Source organism: Cannabis sativa, chromosome 3, assembly GCF_029168945.1.
Source record: "Cannabis sativa cultivar Pink pepper isolate KNU-18-1 chromosome 3, ASM2916894v1, whole genome shotgun sequence".
NCBI classification, from domain to species: Eukaryota; Viridiplantae; Streptophyta; class Magnoliopsida; order Rosales; family Cannabaceae; genus Cannabis; species Cannabis sativa.
This window is the reverse complement of record NC_083603.1, coordinates 68,085,813-68,101,878: the sequence shown is the minus strand read 5'-3', so window position 1 is coordinate 68,101,878 and position 16,066 is coordinate 68,085,813. Positions and strand designations below refer to the sequence as shown.

Below are 16,066 nucleotides of genomic sequence, written 5' to 3'. Positions count from 1 at the left end.
ATAAAGAAGAAGAGATTAAAAAAAAAAAAAAAGGGAACTGAAAAAAAAAAATCTTTAATTGGATAGTTATTAGATGGGGTGTATTATTATTTTTTAAGAGAAACCCGTTTGGAATAGGTTAATCCTAGTAAGGGAATGGTAATGTGAAACATTACCTTGTTTGTTTGGAGGGTTTAGTCTTGGAATGTTATTCCCCTAGTAATATAACTACCCTTGAGGAGGGTAATGTTCATACCTTAAAAAAGAGTAGGATTGAATTATTACCTTCCATCATATTAATTTGAATAACATTTTTAAATTAATAAATAAATTTAAATATTAATAATATTATCATTTATTATTAATAAAATATTATGATATATAAATTTAGTCTGTGAGATCAATTTTTTTTAACTGAGTTATTTTAAATTATTAGCAATCACATATATATATTTATTATGCAAAAATTTTATGCGAATGATGTACATAAATAACATATCGAACAAAAATAAATAACATAGCGATAAAATATAGAGAAATGATCATTTTAATTAATAAAAAATACAATAAAATTTAATGTTTACTAATTAATAAATATATTTCTTTAATAAATAACTATTTTTTTTTATATGTAATTAACATTAAATAGATATAATAAAAAAAATATTTTTATTTTAATATTTCAAAATAATATATATAAGATTCTTGTATTCAATCAAACAGTGTAATTTAATTAACAGTAATATGATTACATATTACCCTACACAGCCAAACACAGTTTACACATTTCTCTATAATTATATTCTCCTTCATAATATTTCCTATAATCAGATTATTTTGCCTAGTATGTAAATACAAAGGGGTGTGATTATAAAAAATATTATTCAAATAAATAAAATAAAATAAAATTGGGTGTATTTAGATTAGGGGTGTAAATATAAGCACCCTTTGGAAGAATTAATACAAAAGCTAACCAGGGTAAACTCAGGTTTTATAACCAGGGTTAAATAGCTTACATACAGCCCACTATTATATGCACCATTTCCATGATGAGTATTCTCTATATAAGCCCTTCCTCTTCCGAATCATTTGTACAAACACACCTTCACGCCCTTTGTCTGAACTCCTGAATTACCTCACCCCTTCACTTTCTCTCTTCTCACCTTTGTCTCTTGTTTTCTCACGAAACAAACACTGCTACACAAGAAAAGAAAAAAGAAAAAAAAAATGTCGTGGGAATCCTGTTTCCTATTCATTCCTCAAAACGGGTTCTCCTCGTTGCTTCTCAACTTCAACGTTTTGCTCTGTTCTTTTCTCTTCGTCGCCGTTTTCGCTTTCTGCCTTTCACCCGGTGGGATTGCTTGGGCTCTGTCCAAGTCTCGAGTTGGTCACCATGGCCATGCTCCCACCGCTATTCCTGGACCTTCAGGTCTTCCTTTCATCGGTCTGGTTTTGGCTTTCTGTAATGGGTCTTTGACCCACCGGGTTCTCGCTAAGCTTTCAGAGAGCTTCAGAGCGAGATCGTTAATGGCATTCTCAGTCGGATTCACCCGTTTTGTTGTTTCGAGCCAACCAGAAACGGCGAAAGAGCTTCTGAACAGCTCAGCCTTCGCAGATCGACCCGTTAAGGAGTCGGCTTACGAGCTTCTCTTTCACCGGGCCATGGGTTTCGCTCCTTACGGGGAGTACTGGAGGAACCTGAGGAGAATCTCTGCGACCCACTTGTTCAGCCCGAGACGAATAGCCTGTTTCGGCGAGTTTCGGGCAAGGATCGGGGTCGAAATGGTGGAAGCCATGAGGGTCTTGATGCAGATGAATGGGGAAATTCAAGTCAGGAAACTCTTGCATTACGGGTCTTTGAACAATGTAATGATGAGCGTTTTTGGAAGAAGTTATGAGTTTGTTACTGAACTGGGCCAAAGTCATCGTAGTGATTCCGGCGCTGGTAACGAGGCGGCGGAACTGGAAGGGTTGGTTAGTGAAGGGTATGAATTACTTGGGATTTTTAACTGGAGTGACCATTTTCCTCTTTTGGGGTTATTGGATATTCAAGGAGTGAAAAAGAGGTGTAAGAAACTTGTATCTAGAGTGAATGTTTTCGTTGGAAAAATCATTGAGGAGCATAGGGAAAGAAGGACTCATAATATTAATGCTACTCATGGAGGATCGTGTCCGATCAAGGGTTCCGATCAATCTGAGGATGAGGATGGCCGTGATTTTGTTGATGTACTCCTCGATTTAGAAAAGGAAAATCGACTCAGTAACTCGGATATGATTGCAGTGTTATGGGTAAATATTATATTAATTATTAAATTAATTCATTTTTACATGTCACTTTTATTTTTGGGTGATATTAATCTGGATCTTCATGTGACTTTTAAATGATGCGTCTGGTTTTATCTGAACATGGAAATTAATCAATCTATACACATATATATATATTGATGAAGATTGCATGGTTTGGTTTTCTTATATATATATATATATATATATACTCACACATATACATAAAATAAGGTACATATTCAGTACAAATACATACATACTGGTACGTTATCCTAGTTTTCTAATGTTTCCCATGCACTACATATGATGCTAAAGTCTATAAATTTGTTTTAATTTTATGGAATCTTTTTCTTTTACTTTTTCCCAGGAAATGATATTTAGAGGAACAGACACAGTAGCAATCCTCCTGGAATGGATTCTAGCAAGAATGATTCTCCACCCAGAGATCCAATCAAAGGCACAGTCTGAAATAGATGCGGTGATTGGCGGAAATCACCGTCAGGTATCTGATTCTGACCTCCCAAAACTTGCTTACATCCAAGCCATTGTGAAAGAAACCCTAAGGCTCCATCCACCTGGGCCTCTCCTATCATGGGCCAGGCTCTCCATCCACGACACTAACATAGGCCAACACTTCATCCCGGCTGGCACCACAGCTGTTGTTAACATGTGGAGTATAACCCATGATGAACAGGTCTGGCCCGAGCCCAACCGCTTCAACCCCGATAGGTTTATGATCAAACAAGACCTAGGTGATGATCGTAGTGCTGTGTTTTCCATAATGGGTTCTGATCTTAGGTTGGCTCCTTTCGGTTCTGGAAGAAGGGTTTGCCCAGGTAAAGCCATGGGGTTAGCCACAGTTGAGCTATGGCTAGCTCAGATGCTCCAAAGCTTCAAATGGGTTCCTGCTAATAATGATTCTGGGGTTGACTTGTCTGAGACTCTGAAACTTTCCTTGGAGATGAAGAACTCTTTGGTTTGCAAGGTCATTCCTAGGGTTTACTGATATAGCATACCCCTAGCTCTTAAGCCATGTTGTCATGTCATATATATTTTATGTTGTGCTAGTTTTATCATTTGAAAAGTTGAAAAAACTTGTTTCATTTCCTTTTGGGTTTGTATCATCTTTTATGGGAAAGGGTTTCTTTTGGGTGCTAATATGTAGGGAAGTTATTAATATTAGCACCACTGTAGTCTGCATATTTGGGTTATTAGTTACTTATCTTTATTTGTATTATCGTCAGTAAAGGCTAAACTTGTAAGGGTCTGTATGGTTAATGCTTGCTTTGTTCTGTGTAATTCTGGTTCGTACTGTATGTTTGAACTCAATATGTATTACCAGTTTGTCTTTAAATTCTGGCTAGACTTGAATTCATATTATACATGTTTTCTTTTTAAATTTATTTTCAAACTAACCCTAATTATGTATAGTATGTTTTTCTATATAGTAGTGAGCTTTTCAACTGTAGATGTTCGCACCAATAGTAGTGCTATATGATTTTATAGCATTGCGCATTTGTAATCATACTCTCTAAGAAAATAGAAATGTTTTGGATGATATATGTATTTTATAGTATAATATTTTATTTAAAATGTGTGGCAATATGGCTGTCATAGAATTTTAAATTAATAATAATTTATATTCAAATTGATATGTATTTAATTAGTTTCAAAAAAAAAAAAAATTACGGATATATATATTTATATTTAGCAATAAAACTAATTAATAATGTATAAAAACACCTTGACATAAATTATTAGTATTGAATCGGAAAAAAAATATATAAGCAATTTAATTTGTTATAACATATATTTGTAATAAAAGATTATATTTATAAGAATAATATTAATTTTGGTGTAATGGCTAAGCTACTTAACATATAGGTTAGAGGACAAGAGTTTTAATTCAATTAAATTCATTTTTTTTTTCTTTTTAAGTTTACTTTTTTGCCCCCCTCACTTACCAAAAAAAAATTACGCCCCCCTCACTTTGAAATCTAAGTCCACCACTGCATAAAATAACAGTCCCGCTCTAAGAAAACAAAAATTAATCTTTGTGTACGTAGTTTTAATGTGCAATTTAAAATTAATTATTAATAAAAACTTTGCAGTGCTATTCTCCCTGATATATATACATGTAATATCAAATGAAATTTGCCTGAAAAGAACTATTTCGTGATGTATTTTTTTTTAATAAAAAATACAATTCATCAAGATAAATCTGTTGTTAGAGAAAATTCAAAAATCGTGCACAAGCATCCGTCCATATACACGCTTTCTGTTGGATTATGTTTTACAAGAATCTAGATTTACTACCATGTATGTTGTTTAACATCCAAAATATGAATTTCTAAAGCAATGTAATAATTTAAACACAAATAAAGTTTGAGAAACCTTACATTGGGTGCGGCGGAATTAAATAACTCATTCCGCTCACATCTCTAACCCTTTTATCCTTTCTATAGTAGAGTATCACCAAGATCTGAGCCCGATTCTCCTTCTCTTGATTAGATTCTTCACAGCCTTACACATTATGATTGAGTACCACTTGATGTGTGTGGGCACATACTCTATCACTATAGGGTTCGAAATTATGAAGAGATAGAGAAAGACAAATGAAGGATTCAAATGGCATAGAATAGATGGCTCAAAATTTTGACTGAAGGCAAGTGTTTTTATCATTTTTCAATTTGAGGCCATTACTATCTATTTATAGGAACTCAACTAAGTTTATGTTTGAATTATTTGGCATTAAAAAATGATAAATAAATGGTAAAATAAGCCATAAGTGGCCGGCCATGGATGTGGGCCCCCACTTTGAAATTTTATCATTTTTTTTAACTATTTCTCTTATTTTCTCAAAAATATCATTTTTCAAATTCAACTACTTAAATGCCAATATTATTTATTTAATATCTAAAAATTAATTATCAAATAAAATTGTCATTTAACATATTTATTATTTAGACTTAATAAAGTCTCTTAATTAACAAATAAATCCTAGAATCTCTTTTCTTCACAATTTAGCCCTAGCTTAGTGAAAATTCATAAACTAGACATAGTCTAATTTTAGAATTATAATTGATTACTTAAAATCAATTAACTGAGTCTTACAAGCAGTATTGTCTCAACTAGTATGGGGACCATGGGCCTATACAATCGAGCTTCCAATAAGCAGAACTAGAATTTACCAAGTAAATTCCCTAACTTATTAATTCCTTGTTCCATGATATAGATACATTATAAACATTTAACCATCGTTCTAATCCCAATAATCAAAGATCCTCTATAGATGATTTACACCGAGTGGGGAAAAATTTACCGTTTCACCCCTCAATATATTTTATCCTTAAAACACTTAGCTTCCTATAAATGATATTTCAGTAAACTACTATAATCACTGAAACAAGAGCTCTTCCATTTATCTCTATTAAGCCAAGCTTGAAGGAAATCATCGTTTCACTTCTATGTCTAGATAGAAGCTATAGATTCCATATCTATGTTTAGCTCTCCCACTCAATTGTACTACCATATTCCCAAAAGGTACATATCACCCAGACCAAAAAGTAGGCTTAGCTAACAAATCAAAGAACACAAATAACACTCTTGAGATTGAACCTAAGCATGTCAGGATTAAGAGCTTTTGATCTAAGATCAACCAGTGATATTGACTTAGAAAGATACAACAGTACGATTATAATATCTTTACAAAGATCAATATCGGTCCCAGTCCAATGTATACTCCATACATTCGAAACTAGCGTACTTTACCAAAATCCTGGAAAGAACATAACACTTATCCAAGGTGTAAGTATACTTTATTGCTGATTATCACATCAATGTAAATCCAGTGCATTGATGAATCAAGGACATTATCTTTTGAAGCATATAATCATAATTACATTCCACTGCGTTGACATCACTGTAATTGTGAATAACTATATGTTCTGGACTTAACAGATTTTGTACACATTAAACCATAAACATGAAAACTACATGTAAACATAAATGATTTCTAATATTCTATTGATAACAAATCTGATTACATTGAAATGGGTTTATTTAGCGCATAAAATCCCAACAAACTCCCACTTGCACTAACATAAAAAAAGTAGTGCATTTCAATTAATAAATTGTCTTGATATCCAAATCAAGTGTAGTGTATTTGACTAAACCTAAATTACTGGAACTGTAAGTCTGTGGTAAGCTACTGCTTTCTCCACCATCACTTCCTTTGTGTTCATAAAACATTATGCAACATTATTTTCTATATATGCATTACTCATCTAGGGATACTGAATTCTTCACTGCTTATTAAGTGCATCTGAATATACAGAGGGCATATCTCTAGTTCTATCCAAAAATGGAATAGAGATAAACCAGTTAAGAACTTTCTTCAGTTGAATAACTTTCCAGTGCTTTTGAAAGCAACTAAGTTATGTAGCTTCACTAATGGAGCTTAAATTATTGTAGATGGATTTTTACATCCTTCTAGAATAATCCCTCCACCCACAGGGTAACCACCATCTCGAATAGTTGGTGTAGGTATAAGGATTCTAATATACTTTCTTATCATCTAACATATAGGTCACTTTCAGAGATCTTCCTTGACTGTCTCCTAATGTTCCTTGTTTGATTACATCTTATATGGCTCCCATTCAACAGTAGGAGTTTGGTTAAGTTCATACATAGTGTACAACTTAGCCTCTTACTATTGGTCCTCAGGGACATCTTGTTGTGACATATTATCTTAGTCTGAAACTATAAGTTCTTTCTAGACTAAGTCATCAACATAGCATTCTAGTATTAACTTTAATGTATAATACTTGCTTAACATTAAGTAATCATTAGACATACCATAAAACATTTCATGAAGATTAGGGAATTTTTTTCCTAAGTCATTCGAATAGACTATGCAAAATTCTACTATATTATTATCATAATTCTGATAAGTTATTTCTATCCATATGAATGGTTAGATTTACTTTCACAGTTGAATTTTAAAGTTCCTATCATGATCATAACATAGTAATCGATCACTAGTGTCATCCAAATAACGATGGGCTTAGAATTTTAAAATTCTCCCACTCAAATAAGGTACTGTGATACTTATGTCCAAGAACTTTATTAGTATCAATTTCTATTACAACAGTAACATATTAATGGGAACAAAAAATAGAGTCAAGAATAAGTTCTAATAGTTTGCTAATTATATTACATCCATGTCTAATCAAAATATGTGTGCCATAGAGATACTGTGGTGTATTGTTGGGTTTTATGCCCTAAATAAAACTCATTTCAATATAATCAGATTTACTTATTAATATAGATCAGAAATAACATTTAATGTAGCATGGTTCACATGATTTATTTCATGATTATATGTACATAATGTATAAATTCATCTGAAACCCTTTTCACATACTTGATCCTGTTTATTGTGTCGTCAACACATTGGAAAGTAAACATGACTATGTGAATAAAGTTTCCTAGATTTATCAGACACAGGGTTTTACTGATATGATAATCTACAACAAGAGTTTACTTGTATTTGGAGAAATACTATGTTCTTTCCAGAACATTGGTTAAAGTAAAGCTCAGGTTGGATGCATGGAGTATGCATCGGAAGGGACCGATATTGAACTTTGACTTAGATTTATTAAACTTACCGTAATATCTATTCAAGTCAATATCGCCTAAGTTGATCCTAGATCAAGTGATCTTAATCCTGATATGATTAGGCTCAATCTTGAAAGGCTATTCGTGTTCTTTGATTTGTTAGTTAAGCCTACTTTTAGGTCAGGGTGATACGTACATTTTGGGAACACGGTAGTGCAATTGAGTGGGAGCGCTATCATAAACATGGAATCTATAGCTTCTATCTGGCGAATAGTAAGCAAAGGATGATCTCCTTCGAGCTTGACCAAACGAACATAAATGGTGGAGTACTCATTTCACATTAGCTGAAATATCATTTATACGGGGTCAAGTGTTTTAAGGAATAAATACATTGTAGGGTGTAACGGTAATTTAATCCCTTTACAGTGTAGATCATTCATATAGAGGATCATTGATCACATTAGGATTATAACAATGGATAACTAATGATGTGTCTATATGGTGGAACATATAGAGCATTCTATATACTGAGAGTGCAATTCTGAGTTCTATGCGTGGATTCAACGAAGAATTAATAAGTTAGTGAATTTTAGTGCTAAATTCTTGATCTACTTATTGGAAGCTCGGTTATATAGACCCATGGTCCCCCCACTAGTTGAGATAATATTGCTTGTAAGACTCATGTAATTGGTTTTGATTAATCAATTATAATTCACAAATTAGACTATGTCTATTTGTGAAATTTTCACTAAGTAAGGGCGAAATTGTAAAGAAAGAGTTTATAGGGGCATATTTGTTAATTATGATACTTTGTATGGTTCAATTAATAAATATGATAAATGACAATATTATTTAATAATTATTTATAGTTATTAAATAGTTAAAATTGGCATTTAAATGATTGAATTAGGAAATTGGCATTTTTGAGAAAATCAGATACAAAAGTGGTAAAATTGCAAAATTGCAAAAATCAAGGCCCAGTCCACCTAGCATAGGGCCGGCCACTTGTGTTATCTTTTTTAAATGATTTTTTTCATTATTTTAATGCCATATAATTCAAATCAAGCCCTAGAGGAATGCTATAAATAGATAGTGAAGGCTTCAGGAAAATTACACTTTCTGAATCAGAAAAACCTGAGCCTCCACTCTCTTCTCTAGCCGCCACTCTCTCTCTCTTTTCTTCCTCAATATTTCGAACCTCTCTTAGTGATTAGAGTAGTGCCCACACACATCAAGTGATACCTCAATCATAGTGAGGAAGATCGTGAAGAAAGATCATCAGCAAAGGAGATTCAGCATCAAGGATTCAGAGAAGAGATCCAGGTTCGGATATTGATAATGCTCGCTACGTAAAAGGAATCAAGGGCTAGATATCTGAACGGAAGGAGTCATTATATTCCGCTGCACCCAATGTAAGGTTTCTTAAACTTTATATGTGTTTAATTTATCGTTTTAGAAAGTTCATATTTAGGATGTTAATAAACATACTTGTGAGTAGATCTAAGATCCTGGTAAAATAATTTCCAACAACTGGTATCAGAGCCATGGTAATTGATTTACTTACATGTAATTTGGACTTTAAAACGATTGTTTGTATGTTCTTTGGATGGTATCATGTTGTATTGAGTGTTATTTGATGATTGATTGATGATTGTGAAATTTTCGTGAAAAATAATTGTTATTTCGGTTCTGGCATTATTTTTATTGGATAGTATGGAAAAAATTAAGCAAGTTAGCCTTTTACAGAACTCAATTTGGATTTTATTTGAATTAGTTATGATTTTTTGAAGATTTGACAAAATCGAAATTTGTCTTTGATAGTTTCATGATCGCAGAACTGTCCGTACAGTTTCGGATTTTTTCCTTTTTCTTCAATTTTTCATACTTTTTCATGGAATTAACTTCCAATTTTTTGTATGGTTTTGTATATATACTATTACTATTCCTAATTCAATTCTAATTATCATTTTGAATTAATTTAATTTTTTTTTAAATTAATTCAAGATATTAGTGTAATTTGAATACGAATAGAATTAGTATTTATCTTTTTGCTTAAAAATCTATCTTATTTTAAAATTTGATTATATCTTATCTTATTTTAAATTTAAAAATAAGATATTTATAATTATGTAATTTTTAAATGATATAAGATATTTTGCTAATTTTTTTTTAAATTTTGTTATTTTATTCATTTAAATTAAATTTAAAAATTTGAAAAAGATATTTATTTATCTTTTCTAATTTTTTATTTAATTTTTATTTATAAAATAACATTTAAAATTTAAAAGTAGTTAGCAAATTTTTGAAATGATATTTAGGTTGGTTGAAACCTAATTTTTCAAAAATTGTAGGTTTAATTTTAAATTTAAATTTTTTAAAAAATTTCGAATTTTTTTTAAATTTTTTTAAAAATTTTCGAAATTTTTTTATTTTTTTTATTTAATTAATTATTTTAGAAATTAAATATTTAATTTAAAATTAAATAAGTCCTACATCCAACTATCCAACTAACCTTGTTGCAGGAGTATGTGTTTTAGCTTATGTGTAAGTTTTTAAAACCTATTATTACTTGATTGCAAATAGCCATGGTTACTTTTTGCCAGATCTAATGATCTGATGGCTCCCTTGGTCAAGTTAATAATTTGTAACAGGTAAATTTTACAATCTTCTTTCATCTGTGTATGACCTAGCAACATGATAGGACCCATTCAAAGTGTGCCTGTGTGAGCCTATGTGTTTAATTTTATTATAGATGCATATAGGTTAATGTTGCTAAATAAAATGTCATAGTCATTGATAGATTTTATTTAGGCCCATTTAGTTTTGGGCTTATTCAATTAATAACAGTTGTTCTTATTAAGGTTAAATTCCTCTCTTTTGGGCCTTGTGTGAGAGTTGGGAGCCATAGAAGTGGGTACGACATACCGAACTCAAAGACTCCCTCACACAAACCACCCCAATTGTGAAGGCCCATTTGCTCGATTTGAATGATCGTACTAGGTTAATTAAACTAGTTTAACCTAATAAAATTGATTAGCAACATAATTAATTTCATTTATTTTGAAATTAATTTAAGAAAAATATAGTTTAAGGAATTTTATATTCTAAGCTAAACTATATGTATTTTCTTGTATTTAATTAAATATAGAATTATAACCATCTAGATTCTTTCTGGAACTTAATTTAAATTTTTCATTAAATATTCCTATTTAAGTTGATATTTAGTTATCTTCAACTAACCAACTTAAATGCGAATATCTTTTGAATTCAAAATTTCAAAATTAAGTTGAGGAATTTTAGGCATTGGTTATTAAGATTCTTTAGATATTTTTTTAAGTTAATATCTTTTCAAATATTAACTTAAAATGGAATATTTTCAAATTAAGTGGTTACAACTTAATTTTTTGATATTTAATTAAATTTAAATTTGAAAATATTTAAGTTCTAGATTTTTCTAGTACAACTTAAATTAGATATTTTTTCAAATTTTGTGGAAAAGATACTTAGTCAAATAAGATATTTTCTAGATAGTTATTACTAGACTACTTATTATTTCTAATATTAAATAGGAAAATATTATAAATTGTGAAATTAATTATTTATTAATTAATTTTGGTACAATTTATTTTAAGTATATTTTTCCTAGTATTAAACTAGAGATTAATAATTAAGCATTCTCTACACTTAATTATTTATTTCTTGAATTTAATACATTTAATTAATTTGAAAATTAAATATCTAAGTTGATTTTTATCATCATACTTAAATATTTCTTTTTCATGACATTTAATTAAATAGAAAATTATTTTTAGTTGAAATTTATTTTTTCAACTAAATTTAAATAATTTTCAAAATATATATTTTTTCTTTATTTTATTAATCAATTTTCGAAATTGCATTTCTTAAATGCTAGAATTTCGAATTTTATCTTGAAAAATAGATTAAGTTGTAAATTAATTATTTCTTTTAATTAATTCTTGGATCAACTTAAATCAATGATTTTTTCATTTATTGATTAATTTAAAAATAAATTGAATTAAAATATATTATTAGAAATTGAATTAATTAGTCAAAGGAAAATCTAGATAGGTGATATTTTTGCTTGAAGTATTTTTCTAGTGTATTTAATTAAATAGAAAATTAATATTTAAGTTGATTTTCATCATCATACTTAAATATTTGAAATTTTTCTTATATATATTTAATTAAATAGGAAAATTATATTTTTTGTTGTAAATTAATTTTATTAATTAATTTTGGGCCAACATTAAATTAGAATAATTTTTCCAGGATTTATTTTTTATTTTAATATGCATTTTTCGAAAATTGTATTCTTATATACTTTAATTTTTCGAAATGCAATATATATATTTATAGAAAATTAAATTTGAGTTGTAAATTAATTTAAATTAATTTTGTAACAACTTAAATATTTTTTTCTAAATATTTATTGGAAATTATTACTAAGATGGAAATAATTCATGTTATTTTCATATCCATCTAAGTAAAATTTATAAATATTAAATTAAAATTTATATTTAGAACTTTTCATTCTAAATTGGAAATTTTAATTAAATAAATATATATATTTAAAATAAATAGAATAAATAAAAAGAATAAAAGAAAATACAACTTTTTTTAAATAATGAGCTTTATTATCAAGAGACATTCGATCTCCATTGTGGGTTTTACACCGCGTTTGTTTTAGTGAGTAATCCTCCCTAATGGAGGAACGTTCATTAGCAATTTCGCACCGTTTAACCTCGCATGATAAGTAGTTTGTAAGTGTTTTGTATGGTATGGATCACCCTAATGGTGGCGACCATACTTGACTTGCAAATTATGAAACAATGGTGGAAGCTCATAAGATAGAATTGCCTTGACTCTCGCCTAAACGGGACAACGCTGAATTCCAATCTTGATCGAATAAAAGGTTGCTAGAATGTTTAACATTTTAGACGAGCTGACAACTCTATTCAATGAATGGTAGCTTTGACTCTCGCCTAAACGGGACAACGATATCGCCTTGTTGAAAACCTTGGAAATTATTTAGGATTGTATGTTTTAGTATTTTCACTTGTCATTCCTACTTGCTATATGCTTATAATTTCTGAATTGTGTATGAATTTATATTGAACCATGTTATTTTCTGTTATTAAGTTGTAGTTTAATTTCGAATCTTCATTGTTGGTCTAACTTGGCTTGTTTATCTAATGAGATAAATCCCTAGTGGATTTTCACCATTAGACATACATAATAGTGTTAGATTTCGAAAGATAAATATTGTACATGCGACATCTAGCTGTTCATCAATTGATGACACCTTAGACTAGTATTTTTACGATATGAAACAAGAAGATTATATAAATAAGATTACTTTGACTTTCGCTAATCGAAGCATCGTTGGATTCTTATTTTAAACGAAATTATCCTAATTCCTCTTAGCTTATTCATTTCGAATTAGCTTTCATAATATATCATTGGATGAATGGTCTATAAATCATTTCATGTCATTTTATATGACGCATATGATTATAATCCCGAAATTCTATTCCCAATTGATATAAATCCTCAATCTTAGAAATCTCCTACTTGTATGGGCAAATCTGACTTAGAGTTTGTATTAGTAGTGCTGGTCCAAGATAGAATTACTCATTATATTTGGTATAAATTTAAGTCTTTGACTTTAATTTTAGATTCCAAATAGAAATTTTCTTAAATTTCTAATTCCAGAATACAATACAGTTACACTTTCTCAAGTGTTTAATATCCATCTTTTATTAATAGATTAAAACTGTATGGAATGTGAGTTAGGTATTCTGTGACCAGGATCCACTTGAAGTATTCTAAGAACTCTTTGATGTAACTAAACCTATATCATCCAAAGACACTACCACATTTTTTTTAATCTATGGCATTTGTATCTTGTTCATAGTGGTTTTGACAAGATCAATCTCTGCAAAGAGTTAATATGCCTATATCCATCCGAAAGTAGTTCATCTCATTCGCAGATGGATGTACATTCAGGGGTGGATATGAGTTTTTCGTTGTATTCTTAAAACGATAACTCTAGATTATACCTTATGCAAAGAAATTTGAAATGTTTGAAAAATTTCATCAATTTCTAGCAATGGTTAAACACCATTAAGGTATGTGGTTAAAGATCTTGCGAACTGATAGGGGTGGAGAAATAGTTAGTAGATATGCAGTTCAAAGATCATTACATTGATTTTTGAATTATATCCAAACTTACCTCCCCAGAAATTTCGATTTGCATATTGATGATTAGTTACTAGTCGTTGCCTAAGTCCTTCTATGGTAATACAATTTCAGAATGATGTAATGGTTGTATACTTAATGTAAATCATTACTAGATTCATGGATGACCTAATCAAAATCTTAAGAAAGGCTAGAACTGTTAACCATGGTTTGTTAGCTTTTCTAAGTGATTAGGGGTGGACCATCCCATTGTCAATAGATAAGAAAGTGTTTGTTCAAACAAATACTACTTTTCTAAGAAAATGACTAAGTCTGAAAACAAGTAGCAAATAAAGGAGATATTTAATTCTTGATTCCAAAAGTGTTCTATCATCTTATATGACATATGATGATCCCACTGCCTCTGTTGTCTTGTCACAACCAAAGAGGTTAATACCATTTAGTTTTCTTCGACATAATTCGCGGTACCTTGTCGTAGTGGGAGAGTTTCTAGGAACTCACCTTCTTATGACTTGGGAGACACTAGTGATTAAAATCCATTGTGAGTTTAAACAAGTAATGGATTGTCAAGATAAGAAACTAAGAAGAAAGCCTATAGAACTATGGTTTAATCCATTCACATGGAATAACCTAAAGTTTTCTATTACAAGGACATAAAAGGAAATTTTCGTTTATAAGTCTATTCAATGGACTTAACAAAACTTCCTGTTCCTAGTATTACGAGTTTGAGTTTATCTAAACCTATGGCTTGTGGTATACCCGGTAATTACTTACTCTAATGCAAGCAACTTACTTTAGTAAGATGTGAAGCATTTTCTTTCTAATGGCAATCTATAGAAGCTTCACAACTTCTTAGGTATAGATTTTATTTATCTAAGGAAAAGTCTTAACTATTCCGTAAAAGATAAAGCCATGAAAGAATTTCTTACATCAACAAGTGAGAGGTCTTAGATATGCTTTTGTATGCCTTAGACCGGACACTGTGTTGAGTGGGAGTAATGAGTAGGTATCAGATTAATCCAGGAGAAGAACATTGGAAGACAATCAAGTAAATTTTAAGATTATGAAGAGGAACTATATGTTAGTCTATAAGGGTGTGTTTAAAACTCTTAGACTACACCATATCAGATTTCGAAATTTGCCTATGTGCTAGTAAATATTTCTGATAAGATGGTGATTACTCTGGGGGTGGAATAGTGATTTTGGAGAAGTGTAAAAACCTATCTGAATTCTCTAAGTCTACTCGCAGAGAGACCGAATGTTAAAGCCAGCAGGAAAGTTACTTATTCAGTCTAAGGAAAGTTCTATACATCTTTGGCACCATTCCAAATTGCCTTAAACTACTAGTGTTAATTTCCTGATTAACCAAAAGTAGTTGCCAAAGGTATAGAATCCAGTATCCCAAGAGAGTAAACATATAGAGAGGAATTTCACATTATCAATGATTTTGTGATTAAAGGAAGAGTAATAGTGGAGAAAAGGTTGTGGTTAATTCAACCTTTCAGATCCTATTACGAGGAGTTTACTACTACTACACTTGATTTGCATATCAAGGTGTTGAGATTATTTGAAACGCACTTTTTGTTTTATATTAGTGCAAGTGGGAGTTTGTTGGGTTTTATGCCCTAAATAAAACTCATTTCAATATAATCAGATTTACTTATTAATATAGATCAGAAATAACATTTAATGTAGCATGGTTCACATGATTTATTTCATGATTATATGTACATAATGTATAAATTCATCTGAAACCCTTTTCACATACTTGATCCTGTTTATTGTGTCGTCAACACATTGGAAAGTAAACATGACTATGTGAATAAAGTTTCCTAGATTTATCGGACACGGTGGTTTTACTGATATGATAATCTACAACAAGAGTTTACTTGTATTTGGAGAAATACTATGTTCTTTCCAGAACATTGGTTAAAGTAAAGCTCAGGTTGGATGCATGGAGTAT

General features: G+C 30.3%; 1 protein-coding gene across 1 annotated transcript; it reads left to right on the top strand.

The window, feature by feature from the left end:
- The first annotated feature begins 1,002 nt into the window (after positions 1-1,002).
- On the top strand, positions 1,003-3,619 carry LOC115709619 (cytochrome P450 78A5). The gene is made up of 2 exons (XM_030637758.2): positions 1,003-2,268; positions 2,633-3,619. The coding sequence occupies exons 1-2, from the start codon at positions 1,207-1,209 to the stop codon at positions 3,269-3,271; spliced, it is 1,701 nt and encodes a 566-aa protein (XP_030493618.2). The 5' UTR covers positions 1,003-1,206; the 3' UTR covers positions 3,272-3,619.
- The last annotated feature ends 12,447 nt before the right edge of the window (positions 3,620-16,066 follow it).